Source organism: Hippocampus comes, unplaced genomic scaffold (assembly GCF_001891065.2).
Source record: "Hippocampus comes isolate QL1 unplaced genomic scaffold, H_comes_QL1_v1.1 scaffold78, whole genome shotgun sequence".
Lineage (NCBI taxonomy): Eukaryota > Metazoa > Chordata > Actinopteri > Syngnathiformes > Syngnathidae > Hippocampus > Hippocampus comes.
The window spans coordinates 495,955-511,583 of NW_017805798.1; the positions used below are offsets into that span (position 1 = coordinate 495,955).

Genomic DNA, 15,629 nt, shown 5'->3' on the forward strand with positions numbered 1-15,629 from the left:
AAATGAGTCACAGTGAGTGTTGGCGTGTCATAAAAGACTCACAATGGATGATGTAAAGCCACAAAACGAGTCAAAAGTCGATGTTAGCAAGTCACAAACAAGTCACAGTGGAGAATATGAAGTCACACACGATTCACGGTGGATGTTAGCAAGTCACACTGAACATTTTTTGATCCACTGTAAGTTTTTGCAAGCCACATTGGACATGAGTGAGTCAGAGTGGACGTTCGCGGGTGACAGGACACAATATTGAGTTACAAACAAGTCACAGTGGGGATGATTGTTTCACAGTGGATGTCAGCGAGTTACAAATGAGTGGGTAGAAATTATTCAGTCACATTGGACGTCGGTGAGTCAAAATGAGTCAGAGTGGATGTTAGGGAGTCACACCCGAGTCACAGTCGACGTTAACGAGTTGTAATGTTTTCAAACCGATGTTTAAGTCTCTTGTTTGAGCGCTGCGGACCTTGCGTGTGCGAGTGAAGCAGGTGAGACGACTCCGTTCTGCGGAGTCGCCAACGTCTTTTCTGTGTTTCTCCCTCAGAGCCAAGAAGAAGAGCAAGCCCTTGAACCTTAAGATCCACAGCAGCGTGGGCAGCTGCGAGAACTTGCCCACCTTCCTACCCGGCCAGCGCTCGCCTCTGCACTGCACCGAGCGCTCCCTCAGATCCTTCTTCTTCCCCTCCTTCGTGCCCTCCACGCCACCCGTGCACACCGAAACGCCCTCCGCAAGTGAGACCGCTTCTCCTTTTCATTCATTACTTCCATGCACATCTGGAACACACGGTAGTAATGAAGCTTCATATTTGCTTCATGAACCAGTTGTGGTATATTTTGACTCCTCTAGATGGCACTCTCTGTTGAACATTGGGCTGAAAGCACACTGAGTTGCCATTTCTAGGAAAAAAAAACTTTATTTACACCAACAGTGCCATGACTCTTAATCGCCTTGTATTAAAATCAAAACCAAAATAGCGGGTGCGCTGTTTTAGCGAACGCGAGACTAGACGCAAAGATGGGAACACCAGATATTTATCATACTTTACAATCATCGCTTCCCCACCAGAGTGTCCATGAGCAAGCACCATCGCAATCTGATGTGTTATTATTTTTATAAAATCACAGACTTGATATCTAAACTGGCCCGCACTCTAAAAATGCGACAACAGTTACTCTACTGTCATGTCAAAGACAGCGAGTGTCTTCACCGAAGCTAACGGCGCATGATTTTCGGAAACGTCAAAGATCATTTCATCTCGGAAGAATCCAGTGCAGCCGAAACAATTTCGTATCTTCAACAAAGCTGACCTCCATGTTTTTGGAGGCCTCAGACAATTTAGTCAATGAACCTAACATCAAAAACAATCTCATCTCGGGAGAAAATTCTTGATTTTTTTTTTCTTCTTTTTTAGGGTGGGGGGGGGGCCTTTTTGGTTGCCGTTTGCCTCTCCCCGGCCCATAATCGCGCTCATCTCCATAACCCATCTGTGCTTTTTTTTTTTTTTCAAGGGATCGACGTTAAGCGTGCCGCCGCAGCAAATTGCCACCGGTGAACAATGAGGCGCCGAGGCGGGCGGGCGACAGGAGCCGAGGCGCTGCCGCCGCGTCGCTTGTGCGCGGCTAATGTGTTATACAGGAACGGCGCGGAAAGCATTAGACGGCGCTGGGGACGCGGAAACGGCGGGGAGCTGAGGAATAAACGGGGGAATAATGGAGCCCGTGTCAAAGGGAAGGGGAAGGGCTGATGTATCTCCTCCGATTTAGTGCCGCCAGATAAAAAAAAAAAGGAAAAAAAATAGGCATTCGGGGCATGAGGCGGAATAATAGCGCGGCGTATTGGGCGCAGGCTCATTGTCATGCCGGGACGTCCGGCCGTGACGCTTTGTCATCTGGCTCGCTGTCAGCGCAAACGATTTCTCGCCGATGGGAGTCCCAATTTGGCGAAGGCCACCTTCCGCCTATTTGATTGGGTTTCTCCGGAAAGTTACAGCAACGCAGTTTAGAGGAACCAAGTCACCAAATCCATTTCAGCCCGTCAAAGTCCTGAAAAATCGAAAGCAATCTTTTCTTCCTGAAGTGCTTGCACAAAGAATGTAGTCTTGGAGTCTCGAACGCAAGTCATCGACAAACTTTTGAAAATGGGGAGCTACGTCTGATGAATGCAAAGGGCTACCGCGGTTATTTTTTCTATTTTCAAGACAAGACCTTTGTAAACTTTTTTTTTCGCCCATTTTCTGACGGATGTTAGCGACCGTACATCTTCATGAATTCTCTTGACTCATGTTGCCGCATTTTTTGCAGTGTCAATTTAAAATCTCCAATGGAGGCATCAAATTTGAATCTGATTCTTTGATTAATCCAAGAAAACAATTGTTCGATTAATCGGTTCTTGACATAGCGGCTCGTCGCAGTCTTGCATGTTTTGTAGAGCGCCGACAGTTTTCGACTCGACCAAGCAATCCAACATTTTCGTGAACATCAGAGACAATTTTAGGCTTTCAGAAACCTGAAAAACTTTCTCCAATGCAGCTCCCACATGTGCTTTCACAAACATCAAAGACAATTTGATCCGACGTTTCTCCCCACCAAAGCTAATTTGTCTTCATTGAACGTGCGCTTATTGTACTCATCGGGGCCTTTTTGATGTCTTGGAGCCAAGCTCACACCTGCAGCCTGATAAACGGGTCTGGGACCACCGCACCGCCTTTCTCTGCTTTTCGCAGCCTCCACAACCAATTTCGTGCCAGCAATTGTGTTTGCTGTGCTTCTGACCGCCAGCGCGGGTGTGGTGCAAAATTGATGAAGAGCGCCCCCGGGGCCAGGCCCCGCCGCCCTGTCGCGTGGCCCGGCGGCCACCGAGAGGCGCTAACATGCTGCTCGGAGAAATAAATAAACAAATCGGAGGCGGCAAAACCTTGCAAACTTGTGGTGGATAAGACTTACTTTTTTTGCGTCAGTCAAAAAGGTCAAAAGCCAAACTTTTACACACAGTTCTCAAGACTGTTTCAAGCTCCACGAAACAAAAGAAGAAATTTTTTTCATATGTTCTTTTTTTTTATGCATTTTGGTCATTTAGGGTATTTTTAGTGCTGGCAAATTGCACCTGGACAGTAAAAGTATTTCAACTTAGTTACTTCCCACCACTGTGTGTCTTCACACACACACACACACACACACACACACACACACACACACACACACACACACACACACACACGGACGCATACTCCGAGCAAGTGTGGGATGTGTTGGGCCGCGATATAAATGGTCCAGCAAACTGCTGCCACTGTTTTTCTATGCGGGGTGACGTCACCCACTCCAAAGCGGCCGCCTGCCGCCGCCCGCCCGCCCGCCGCCTTGCGTCACGCGTCTCCTAGCGACCGACTGGGGGGTCCCATTGAGACTCGCCGTGTAGAAATTGGCTCAGAGGACGTGCTAAATTTAAATGCGGGGCGAGGGGTGGCAAAGAGTGCACCTACAAAATGAAGTCGCTCCACATCGAAGATGAACACGAAGAGGAAACGGGATCCATTTGTGCCAAAGGAATTAAGAGAATTCATGATAGGAAAAAATACCCACATAAAAGCATCTTTTATAAAGTGAGCGCTTCAGGCAGGGGCGGACAATGAATTGGAAGTGGAACGCTTGCTGAGCACCTAGCTAGCATGCTAAGCCAACTTTGTTCAATATAATTTTATGTGTTTTGAAAAAGCACATTTTCTTGTTTTCATAAAAGTGCTCTGCGTTTGGATATGGTTTCGATTGTTATCATTGCAAAAAAATGAATTTCAAACAAAACTATGAAGCGTTCATTCATTTTCCGCGCCAACCGCCAACTCTTTTAGCCGTTCCGAGTCAGACTGCCAAATATAGAGATATGTGGGAAGTATATTATTGACAGCGATGTTAAGTCATACAGCCAAGACGTACGGTCTATGAAACCGACGATTTGCAGTCCAAATCCTCTTGGCCCTCTTCCCTCTACCGCGCAGGAAATAAAACGGTCGCAAACATTACGAGCTCTGTTGTCATTTTGCTCATCTCTTTTAGTGAACGATAGTTGTCAGAAAAGTCACTAAATATCGCGAAATTTAGCAATTCGCTAAATTGGCAACGTAGCTCTTGCTCGCTTGCAACGTCTACGCGTGTGCACATCAAATAAAAGCACAACTTTCAAAATAAAAGCACAGCATATAATGCGTTTTATTTTCACGGTCCCTAAGAGGGCCCCTCAGAGACTACAGGCGAACTGGGCGTGGCCCCCAGGCTGTACTTAGCCTAGCTCAGCTTTTCGGGGCGAGCGAGAGAGATTAAGGTACTAGTAGTAGCGCTAGCCAGGAAAGAATATCTGACTTTGTCATGCTGCTGAAACTGGCATCGGGGGCTTCATTTATTTTTAAAAATTGTTTTAGAAGTCGCAACCGAGCCAAAATGTCTACTTTCTACTCAAAGCCAGAGTACAACATGAGCCTAAATTAACCACTCGAAAGCAACATGGCAGACTTGCTTGTTTTTGCAGGTGTGGATTCTTGAGACTTTTTAGTTGCTTGACACATGATAGACATGCCCGCCAAATATCGTCTCGCTAAGTCAAGTGTTTGGTCAACATTTGACCCTCCCGGTTGCAATTTGGGATCAATTGTATTCTTGGAGGAGTTTGGCTTCAACGGAGGCCTGGAAACGACCAAAATGGCCGACTTGTTTGTATCTTGTGGGCTTGCGGTGACATCGGCTTTGTCCAAATTCACAGGCTGCGTCCTCCGAAGGCCGCATTTTCAGCCGCAGGATGCCACTTCTGGTGCGACACATCGATGAATCATCATCTTTGTTCACAATGATTAGAAATTTAACACTTTATACATCAAAAGAATGCATATTAAAGTTAATACTTGTCCTGGTTTTCGGTCTGAAAAAGCAAGAGCTATTGAACATCCCTAAATGAATACGCTTTACTTATTTTGGTTGTTTCTTATATAATACGCTGCTCGTTTCCTTTATTTAAAACACTTTTTTTTTTTTTTTTTTGCGGGGCGAGGGGGCTGGAATGGATTAATTTAATGCCATTTCAGTTCAGGGAAATGTACAAGTAAATTAAATTTGGTCTTGGAACGAATGAAGCTCTTAAGTTAAGGTACTAGTGTAATCAAAGCCATGATCACACACACACACACACACACACACACACACACACACACACACACACACACACACACACACACACACACACACACGTGCGCTCCCTTCCGCAGACTCACAAAGACACTAAGCAGTGCTGAGTGGCGTCCAATCATGCGCCCCCCCACCGCCCCTGCTCTGAATTGAGTTATCAGCTTGATTGAGTGTAATTGAGACGCGCATCGGAGCGCCGAGAGAAGATGGCAGCCCCCCGGGGGCTGCGGGAACAGGAAGAGGGGGCGGGGGGGCCGGTGTTGGGGGTTGGGGGGGGGGCAATATGGAGCCATGAGATGAGATTAACTGTCAGCAAGTCACCGTCGCAGCCTGCGCTTTGACAAGGAGCAGCCATGCTTTGGGCTCATTATCGCTAGCATTAAAAAGAAGCAAATCAATAAAGTTCCGAGCAGATCAATTAAAATGGTCTGAGCTAAGTCGGCCAATCAACAATCACGGAGCTTCTTGAAGATCACGCGGGGTGTCGTGCTGCATGACTGCGGCCACAATGACAATCAGCATTACTTTGATCAATATTCGGGCTGCAACTAACGAACCATTCTTTACTATTTAGAAGCTGACATTCCAAAGATTTGGACAGTTTCAACAATGGCTCCAAACGATTGAAGAGCAAGAATAATGATTGATTGTTTGGATAATCAATTAGTTGTCGATTAATCGAGTAATGTTTGCCCTTCTCGTCAATATTGTTATCATGATTGTCATGACGTTAGGGGAAAATGTAAGGTGGGTTTCCATCCACCTATTTTTATTCCAATTTTCAAGGATTTCAAATACAGACCTGAATGGAATCACGAGAAAAAAATTTGTAAAAAAATTTGCAAAATGCTCCCGCTCGAATGGGCTGGATTTTTCAGTGGGTTGAAAAAAGGAAAATGCAAATTTTGGCTATGGGAGCAAGTCTTGCAACTAAACAATGACCAGACCGGATGCTGATGCTACATAGTTGCATAAAAGGGGAAAATTGGAACAAAATTGATGCGGAAACCCCAAATGTCACCTAATTCCCCCCCCCCATCACGTTCGCAAGGCGAGCCCGAGGGCACTTTGCCCATTGACTTCAAGCAGGTGCTCGGTCGGCTCGGTTTGATGTTGAAAAGACACCTGGGAACTGTTTGAGTTTGGTCTTCATCTGTGCCATGCTGAGGAAATCCTTTTGTCTCCCCTCGGCAGACACTCTGTCAGTGCCTCGCTGGTCCCCGCAGATCCCCCGAAGAGATCTGGGAAACTCCATCAAACACAGGTGAGTGTGGGAGGGCAAGGGGAGGGGAGGGCCTCTTACGTAAGGCGCCCGTTCGGGCAACCTCCACAACGTGGGTGTGCGGCTTCGCACAAATTTCAACAAAGTCCGACCGCGGCGACCATTTATTTAGATCAGTGGTGGGCGGTCAGGGACAGCAGGGGCTTTCTCTGCTGCCCTCAACACTTTTACACCCTAATATGTGTTCCATGAAATGTGCTTGTGGTTCTCAGCTTTCGGCGCATGGATGTGGATGCTGGAAATTGTTTTTCTATTCAGAGTTTTAGCCTCTGCGTGTTGTCAGTTCACTTGAATCCGGGAAGTTGTATCCGTCATTTAATAGATTGTGATTTGTTGTTCAGGCACATATTTTTTTGTGGAAAGACAATTTGTCTTATTTCTCTAACAGTGAGGCTGTCATCGTTTTCACCTTTCCCCAAGAATCATCATAAGAAAAAGCAACCGACTAAATCGAAAAAAAATATGAGGTACAATCGACCCCCGCTATTTGCAGAGCAGAGCAAAATTCCACATCATTAGCACCTAAAACAAAATACAAAAATTCCCCGCATCATAGTTTTAGTCACAGTATTCAAAGTGTGCTGAAAAAAGTAGTGGTTTAAAGGTCGCATTTTACGGTAAATCTAGGGTGGTAGCTATCCAATGTTTTGGGATTCGGACATCCTACTTAAAATTCTACTAATTGAGTCTTCGGATTAGGTAAAATAATATATATACAATATATATATATTTTTGCTTGGTCAAAGAACAATCATTTTCATGTCCAGAAGCATTTGTACGTAGGTTTTGGACTGTGAAGTGACGTCAGAACCTCATTGGCAATTTTGCCGGCCAAAACGTCAAATTTGAGTAAGCCCGCTAAATCGGATGGCTCTTGCTTCACGGCACTCACTTCGCGGCTAGCTGCTAGCTAATGCCGTTAATGTTGCCAACAGGCGCATATGATACAATGTCAGCGTGATCAATTACCGTTTTTCAGATTCCTGAATTAACAATTGAAACTGATTCCAGGATGACATTTTCGTTGATGTTGGCGGCGACAGCTTGTGATCGCAATTTAAAGTTGAAATGGGATCCGGCGACTTCCAGTCTGGAAGACGAGTCAAGTTTGCCGCCAGGCCATCACTTGCGGCCAGGAACAACTTCAAAATAAAAGTATACCGAGAATTGTTGCAGCGGCTGGCTTTTTTGTCTTCCGGATTGTGCACACCAAACAAAACGAGGCAGAAAAAATGTCCCCGATTTTTTTTTTTTTTTTTTTTAACTTGAGTGACTTGATTTATTTGAAGACTCTTTTCACCCCTGCGTAAATCAAAATGGAATCAGATGGAAATGGAAATCCAATTGAATGCTGAAGCTAGCCAGATATTTTTTTTCTAAAGTTTTGATTGGCTGCAGAAATGCGGCAGGTTAACTAAGTCCTTACTGAAGGCACAGATAGCAAATACAGAGCTCGCCACAGCTATTTACTCTAATATTTCTTTTTTTGTTTTCCTGTAAAGTGGGCGCTCGTGGAAGGCGCCACCTCTCAGACAAACGAAAGCCGTAGAGAACAAGCAATTTGGAGCGCGCTCAGCGGCGGCAGCCGTTAAGCGCGCGGCGGCCGTCTGGTTTATGGCAGGTGACTAATTTGCTCTGACACCGTCCCCTTGTCTTTTTGAAGACCGCACGGTGACTGACGCACGCGCCAGTCTCGCCTGTCAAATAACACCATCAGGGTGTGACGCAGCAAAACGAAAAAAGGCGGCAGAATATCTCGCCTTAATAAGACAATAACGGGAGTACGGTGTTTTCCCACTCTATGGCGGTTCATGGTTCGAACGCATCCATTTTGAAGCCTATTTTGATACACAGATCACAGGCAAGCTCAAATTTCAAGTTGACAATCAATTATTGGTCCACATCCTTGAAATTTCAGCCCGTAAACATTCTCGGAAGGTCTACTGGACATTTTCAGCCCCTATTAAAATCTGATTTTGTTGTTTTGAAAAACAACACCAACAAAAAAGGGGAGCTGGCCCAGCTCTTGTGAGGAAGGCCAACACTTGATCAGCGTGCCCCATTGAAAGGTCGCTCCGATTGAGAGGCGACGTTCCCAAATGTCACCGGCGCTATTTTTCCTGTCGCCGTCATCCACATCCCATCGTTGTCTTCTTCTTCTTGTGCAGATTTTCCACCAAGTACTGGATGTCGCAGACATGCATCGTGTGTGGGAAGGGAATGCTGTTTGGACTCAAATGTAAAAACTGCAAGTACGTAGCTACACGTTTTCCGTACTTCACCTTCTCCCGTTTTGTTTGCCATCGAGACACGTGTGTCAAATCAACATTTTGTTTTATTCTATCAACACACTTGAACTTCCAAATTCCAATTCCAAATCTGAAATTAAACAAAATCCAAAGCAATGTGTCCCATAGGAAATCATGTCAATCCAATTAATCTGTTCCAGATCCAGACACCACAAAATATATGAAAAAAAAAGAAGACATTTTTAGACTGTTGAATACAAAAGTGTCAATTACATAGAAATGACAAATCAATTTGATAACTGAACACTGAACATGCCTTTTACCTTTCTTGAGGACTCTTGCGTTTCCAGATCGTGTCACACCTTCTTTAAGAAATGGCCCCCCTTCTGAACATTCCATTGCATTATCTACTAAAAAGCTTTGACAAAATCTACGAAACAGACAGCAAGGCTTTCGATGATTTTCTTTGTCTAAATGTTGTCCTGGTTTTTATACATCTGCAGGGCTTTAAGTCTCCGCATATGTCGTCTTAGTTTCTTCATGTCGTGCTGCAGCATCCACTTTGCTGCTGTAAAAGCAGAATGTCTCCATTGTGGGATTTAATCGATTCCGTTCAATTGTATTCTATTGTACATTTGCAATAATTGAGTGCAACCATGTGCGCACGCATTTAGGCTGAAGTGCCACAACAAATGCACCAAAGAAGCTCCGCCCTGCCATCTACTCATCATCCAGCGAGGGGGCCGAGAATCCCTCAAAGGTAAAACGAAAAAACACTTGTGGGGGGAGGGAAATACAATCAGCAATCTTGCAGATACAGTACGTGCTTTTCTTTTAGCATCATTTTCACTGCCAGCTCAACTATTTGCCTTTGAGAAATGGTTTCAACATTTCCTACAATGTTATTGTATTGCAACACTTTATTGTTGCTGCCCCCCCCAAAAAAAAAAGCATCTATCTCCTATTTTTGGAATATTTTTTATTGTATCTATAACATGAAAAAATAAGCTTCCTCGATAAAAAACAAAATTCACAATATTTGTATTTCTGCTCATTTGTCATTTCAAAATTGATTATTCATCATTTTATAATCATTAAGTCAAGTATTTTCTGTCATTGTTCAATTAAAAAAAAAAAAAAAGAAAGAAAAAAGAAGCACATCTGCTACTTTTGTGATTCCATTTTAATATACCCAAAATGAGATGCTTGTTTTGCGGGTCTTTTGCGAGCATTTGAAAACATTTTTACGATACGTTGTGATTGACTCTGATTTTGGAGATTTGTGTCTTGTTATCTATTTTGATCCAAATTGGGGGGATTTTTGTGGTGGAATTCGCAGATGTGAGCTTTTTTTGTCGGCCATGCGGCAACATTGTAAATGTAAGTTAGCTTGGGAGCTAACCTAGCATAGAAGCTAACCTACCGGCGCTTCTGCAGGTGTTAATCCCCACCTGATTATCGTCACATTTGTCGGCTTTTTTATAAACTGGCTCGTGAAGGAAATGTCGGTGCGGCCGTCATTGAAGAAAATGACGATCATTTATCTCTTTTTTTTTTTTTTTTAACCCCTCTCGCTCTCTGCTGAGAAGACCACCAAGGAGTAACTCAAGGTAAAGAACACAAATGAATAAGCTCAAGCCAATTTTCCGTTTCCAGTACGATAAAAACAAAATGTTTGAAGGATCAATGAAAGTAGTTTTGACGCTCGTTTCCGCAACGCCGTTAGGCGGATTTTGTTGGGTTCTCAAAAGCTTAGTTTTTTTTTTTGTGTGTGCGTGTGTTTGTGTGTCTTGCTGGCAGTCGCTCGACTGGTGCGAACCGAGTCGGTGCCGTGCGACATCAACAACCCGCTCAGGTACAGCGACCTGCACGTCAGTCAGACTCTGCCCAAAACCAACAAAATCAACAAGGTGAGTCGGCACATGCGGGGGGGCCTTCGCCGTCGCCTTCCTTCTTTTTCTTCGGCTTTGTCTTCTCCTTCGGAGGGGCCGTACGGAGTTTAGCGCCACCAGAGCGCGTGACGAATGTCTCCATTGTCAGCGCTTGTTCAAAAAAGTGCCACATAAATCTGATGAACGCTTTTTTTGTTTTTTTGTCTTTGACTTCTCCATCTTCTTTGTCTTTATCGTCTTCTTCACCTTCTCCTTGTTCTTCTCCTTTGTTGCCTTCTTTGCCTTCCTTCTCCTCCTCTGTCTTCTCCCCATTCTTCCCTTCTTCTCCTCTTTCTTCAATTCCTCCTCCCCCACCGTCTGTCCTCTCCTCCTCCTCCTCTTTGTTCTTCTTCTTCTTCCTCATCTTCTTCTTCTCGTCCTCCTTTGTCCGTCTTCTATTCCTCCTCCTTCTCCTCCTCCTATTTTTCTTCTCGTTCTTCTTCCTCTCCTCCTCCCTCTTCTATTTTTTTTCTTCTCCTCGTTCTTCCCCTTCTACTCCTCCTCCTCCTTCTTTGTTTTCCTTGTCTTTGTCTACTTGATCTTCTTCACCTTCATCTTCTCCTTTTTTATTCTCCTCCTCCTTCCTTCTCCCCTTCTTCAGCTTCTTGGCTGTCTTCTTCTCCTTCTTTTCAGTCCGTACTTTTTCTTCTCCTCCTCTTGCTCCTTTGCGGTTGCGCCATCTCCGATGAGCTCTGTTTCCATGGAGATCGCTGTCGCCGGTCGTCACCTCAACGGTAATGTCAAGATTGTGGCGCGTCACGGTCAACGCGTGGAAGTTGCCGCAAGAGCAAAATTGAAGCGGTTGGAGTTGCAAGAAGACCATCACATTTCCATGAGACAAAAGCCTCTCAATTGTCTTTGATGCTTCCAAAAAGGCCGAATCATCTTCACTGTTGATTCAATACGTCAACGAGGTTCAGCGAGGACAGAATCCTGGTTCATTTTTGGGGAACCGCATAATTGAGGGTCTTTGAAGACTTTCCGTTGTCTTTGATGTTTACAAAAAGGTGGACGTTCGCTTCAATGAAGACACTAAATCCTGTCGTGCTCGTAAGAAGGCCGAAACCTGCACTTTTTAATATTGTCGATGTTGAAGAAGACACAGATGTTCGGTTTGTTGAAGATTGAATTGTCTTTGATGTTTGCGAAAACCCCGACCCCACCATCGTAGACTCAGTCAGAATCCATGTTTATGGTACATGTAAATTAGGTTAACTGAGGCCAGAATCTTTTTTTTTCTTTTCTTTTTCTTTTTTCTTCATCTAATCGAGGGTCTTTTAGTTTAGATGAAGGCTAAATTGTCTTTGATGATGATGAAAAGACGTCCATTGGAGATCCTCTTTATGAACAAATACATACGCGGGGTTACCCGAGGGCGGATTTTGATGAAGACATCGACAAGACTCGACCGGGGCCTTGACTTTTCCAAAACATTTGGTACCCTTCGCATCAGGTTTTTGGTCTTTTTTTTTACTTTTGCTGTTGCGTCCACAGGATCACATTGCGCTGCCGTATCAGCCGGACTCCAGCAGCAATCCGTCGTCCACCACCTCGTCCACGCCGTCGTCTCCCGCGCCGCCGCCGCCTAGCAGCGCCACGCCTCCCTCGCCGCTGCACCCCTCGCCGCAGTCTGCGCGGCAACAGAAGCACTTCAACCTGACTGGTTGGTGCCACCAAAACTCACCTCAACCCACCTGTATTTCTCGAGCACTTGAAAACAACCGCCGCTGTATACAAAGTGCTGTACATGGAGCAGAAATAATTCACAAAGACAGTAGAAAGCACAAAAACACTCCAACTAAAAAGCAAGTCAAAAGCCAAAGAATAAAAATTCGTTTTATTCATTGCAAAGAGAGGGACCGGCAACGGAAAAGGCTCGATCCCCTCTGAACCTCCGCTGAGTTCTCGGTACCTCTAATAGTATCCGGTCCTCAGACCTGAGGCATCGGGCACTCGCATAGGGCCTTTCATGACTTGAAAACAAACAACAGGTTCTTCAAAAGAACTCTAAAATGTTTCGGGAGCCAGTGAAGGGATGCCAGAGTAGCAGTGATGTGATCCCTCTTACAAGTACCAATCAAGAGGTGAGCAGCGGCATTTTGGACCCACTGGAGACGCTTCATGGAGGATTGGCTGTCTCCAAAGTAATTTGCATTACAGTACTCCAGTATGATGAAGGCATGAATGACTGTTTCAAAGTGCTCTTGAGAAAGGAGAGGCTTGACTTTAGCCAGCTGCCGTCGATGAAAGAAGCCGGACAGCGGCACCGATTTGCCAATCACCATCCAGTTCAAGACCCAAGTTTGAGGCTGTTGGCTTAAGATAAGGAGCCAGGGGGCCCCGAGTCCGCAGGATGCCAGGGGGGGCCAGGGGGCCACTGGGACCAAACGCTACTTACGTTTGTTCCTGTTGAACATCAAAGTATATTGATAATTATTGACGTTAAAAAAAAAAAAATCAACCAAAAACAAAAAAAGCAAAAAACAAGAATTGTTCAACGCTAACAGCAGTTGTTGGTCTCTCCGCAGCGTCCAGTTACTTCAAATATAAACAGCAGTTCATATTTCCAGGTAAGTTGCCTTTGCATTCGTTTTGCTATTTGCAGTCTTTTCCATTCCCATTGAATATTAAAAAAAAAAAAAAATGTGTATATATATATATATATATGTATATATGGAATCCCCAAAGAATAAATTGTCATTGATGGTGACAAAAAGCAGCATTTCTGGCTCTTTGAGGACGGAATTGTCTTTGTTGTGTCTTAACTAGAGCTCTTGCGTCGGCTATTGTTTGGATCGCGCCTCCTCGGCGCCCGCTCATCAAGCCGTTGAATAATCAGCGGCCGTCTTCACACTTTTCGGCTTTCTCCAAGTCATCTTTTTAATTTCAGCGACGCGCGAACCGCGTGGGAGCCAATTACCGTCCTCAACGTCTTGTCACTGTGCGCTCGCTCGATGAGACGCGCGTTTTTGAGTCCATAGTGCATTCACGGCAGAGGTCCTCGCATCGATTTTAAATACGAAATGATTCCAGAAATTTCTGGGAAACCGATGAAAACAGCCTTGCTCAAACATGTTCGCTGTGCACCCCCGACAATACCTCCGCAGAGTTGTCGCACCCCTCTCGCCATAACCAACCCCAATTTTTATTTAAATCAACAAAAATGTCTGAAGTCAAGGTCCAGAAAATCGCAAAATTTTGATTCCACCAGATTGGGGCGCCCCTTGTCTTTCACACACACTCTCAAAACCAAAAAAATGTCCGCACAAATTGACGAGAAACTCTTCTTCAACATGGCGGCACGACAGGCGACTGGTTAGCGTGTCCGCCTCACAATATGGAGGTGCGGGGTTCGATTCCGGCTCCGGTCTTCCCGTGTGGAGTTTGCATGTTTTCCCCCCCATGTCTGTGTGGCTTTTCTCCAGGTGCTCTGGTTGCCTCCCACATTCCAAAAACATGTCAGGTTAATGGAACCCTCTAAATTGTGAGCACGGATGGTCGTTCGTCTCTGTGTGCCCTGCGATTGGCTGGCGACCAGTTCGGGGTGTCTCCCGCCTACTGCCCGAAGACAGCTGGCCTCGGTTCCAGCGCACCCGTGACGCGCGTGAGGATAAATGGATTTAAAAAATGGATGAATGGATCTTCAAAATCCATCTCTCTTCGTTAAAAAATCTTGGACAGCATTTCCCAAACGTTTCAGGCTCCGCACCCACTTTTATAACTCATCAGAGATGGCGCACCCCCTCTTCCAGAGATTTCGTCCCATTTTTTTTAACCAAATTGCTCCTTTTTATACTCAACAAATGGGCATCGACCAATTACCAGAAATGTATGTTTTAACCCACGCACTCCTCGCACGTTTCCCAGAGGGCGTCGACGATTTGAAAATCTTTCAACTTGATGTTCTTTTGACCAAGCGATAAATAACGGGCACGCGGTGTGCTGGATCCGTCTCATTCCTCCACTTTGGTGCTAATGATCCACTTAGGAGTCCACTAACTGTGCTTGTTTGTACATTTCACTTTTGTCAATTCAATTTCTTCCCACTAATGCGTTTTCCTCATTAGCATTTGCCACAAGTGAGTTGGCCATTGTTTGCTGCCGCTGCTTTTGCGAGTCCAGTCAAACGCGCGAAAACAAAAGAAATCAAGTCAATGGCACAAACTTTACGTCGCCCGCCCTCGGAAGTCGGTTTACAACGCCGCGCTGATCCAGTGGGATGACGTTGGGATGTTGAAAAGGGTGTGTGACTTCAAAAGTTAGGGAAAAATCTGAACCTTGGCGTTGATGCTAATGCCCCTGCTGACATTTTGCTGGAATTTCCCAGACGTCACACCGGAGGCTCCTCCCAGCAGAGCGCCGCAAGTCATCCTGCATCCCGTCCTGTCGGAGCCGGGGTGAGTCCGCCGATATTACATTGGTTGGAATCACTTGAGAAATGTGCACAGGAGGAGGTACATTCCCAAAGTTTCTCTTCATTTTGGTAAAAAGTGCAATTCTGGAAAAAGGAGCCAATTTTTAGACCGTGAAAAACAATTTATGGACGACATCAATTACTGGTTCAAAACATTTTGACATTTAGCCACAAAAACAAATACTCTGTACTACACTGTACATTGTCTGCTTTACATTACAAGAAACAAGTCACAAAGAAGGATTTATTAAAAAAAAAAAAAAAGATCATAATAATCATCATCATCACCTTAGGCAGGGGATTTTTTTTTTTTTCAAACAATGCTGCTGTTGTCTTTCTGTTGCTGCTCGTGCACACTGAAAGGCCTCGTCTGGAGTGTCGGAGAGCAGCGGCGGCCCCAAAACTCGTCGGAACACACGTTGTCGATCTCTCCTGCTCGGCGCTGTCAGCGTCACTTAGATCACGAGGCAAATTCGCCGATGAGCTTGTCCGGTCCTCTTCATCAAGTAGCAGCCCAAAAAGCTTTTTTGAAGACCCTTGCTAAGAGTGGATCTTTTTTTTTTTTTCTGGGGGGGGGGGGGCAC

General features: G+C 45.1%; 1 protein-coding gene across 2 annotated transcripts in view; it reads left to right on the forward strand.

The window, feature by feature from the left end:
• ksr2 (kinase suppressor of ras 2) overlaps positions 1 to 15,629 on the forward strand; it is a 45,314-nt gene that overhangs the window by 21,149 nt on the left and 8,536 nt on the right. For both annotated transcript variants that reach the window (XM_019885672.1, XM_019885673.1), the window contains 9 exons: positions 545 to 732; positions 6,364 to 6,433; positions 8,620 to 8,703; positions 9,375 to 9,460; positions 10,290 to 10,310; positions 10,501 to 10,610; positions 12,126 to 12,294; positions 13,160 to 13,201; positions 14,959 to 15,028. In XM_019885672.1, coding sequence (XP_019741231.1) covers positions 545 to 732; positions 6,364 to 6,433; positions 8,620 to 8,703; positions 9,375 to 9,460; positions 10,290 to 10,310; positions 10,501 to 10,610; positions 12,126 to 12,294; positions 13,160 to 13,201; positions 14,959 to 15,028 — 840 coding nt within the window. The remainder of the gene's footprint in view (positions 1 to 544; positions 733 to 6,363; positions 6,434 to 8,619; positions 8,704 to 9,374; positions 9,461 to 10,289; positions 10,311 to 10,500; positions 10,611 to 12,125; positions 12,295 to 13,159; positions 13,202 to 14,958; positions 15,029 to 15,629) is intronic.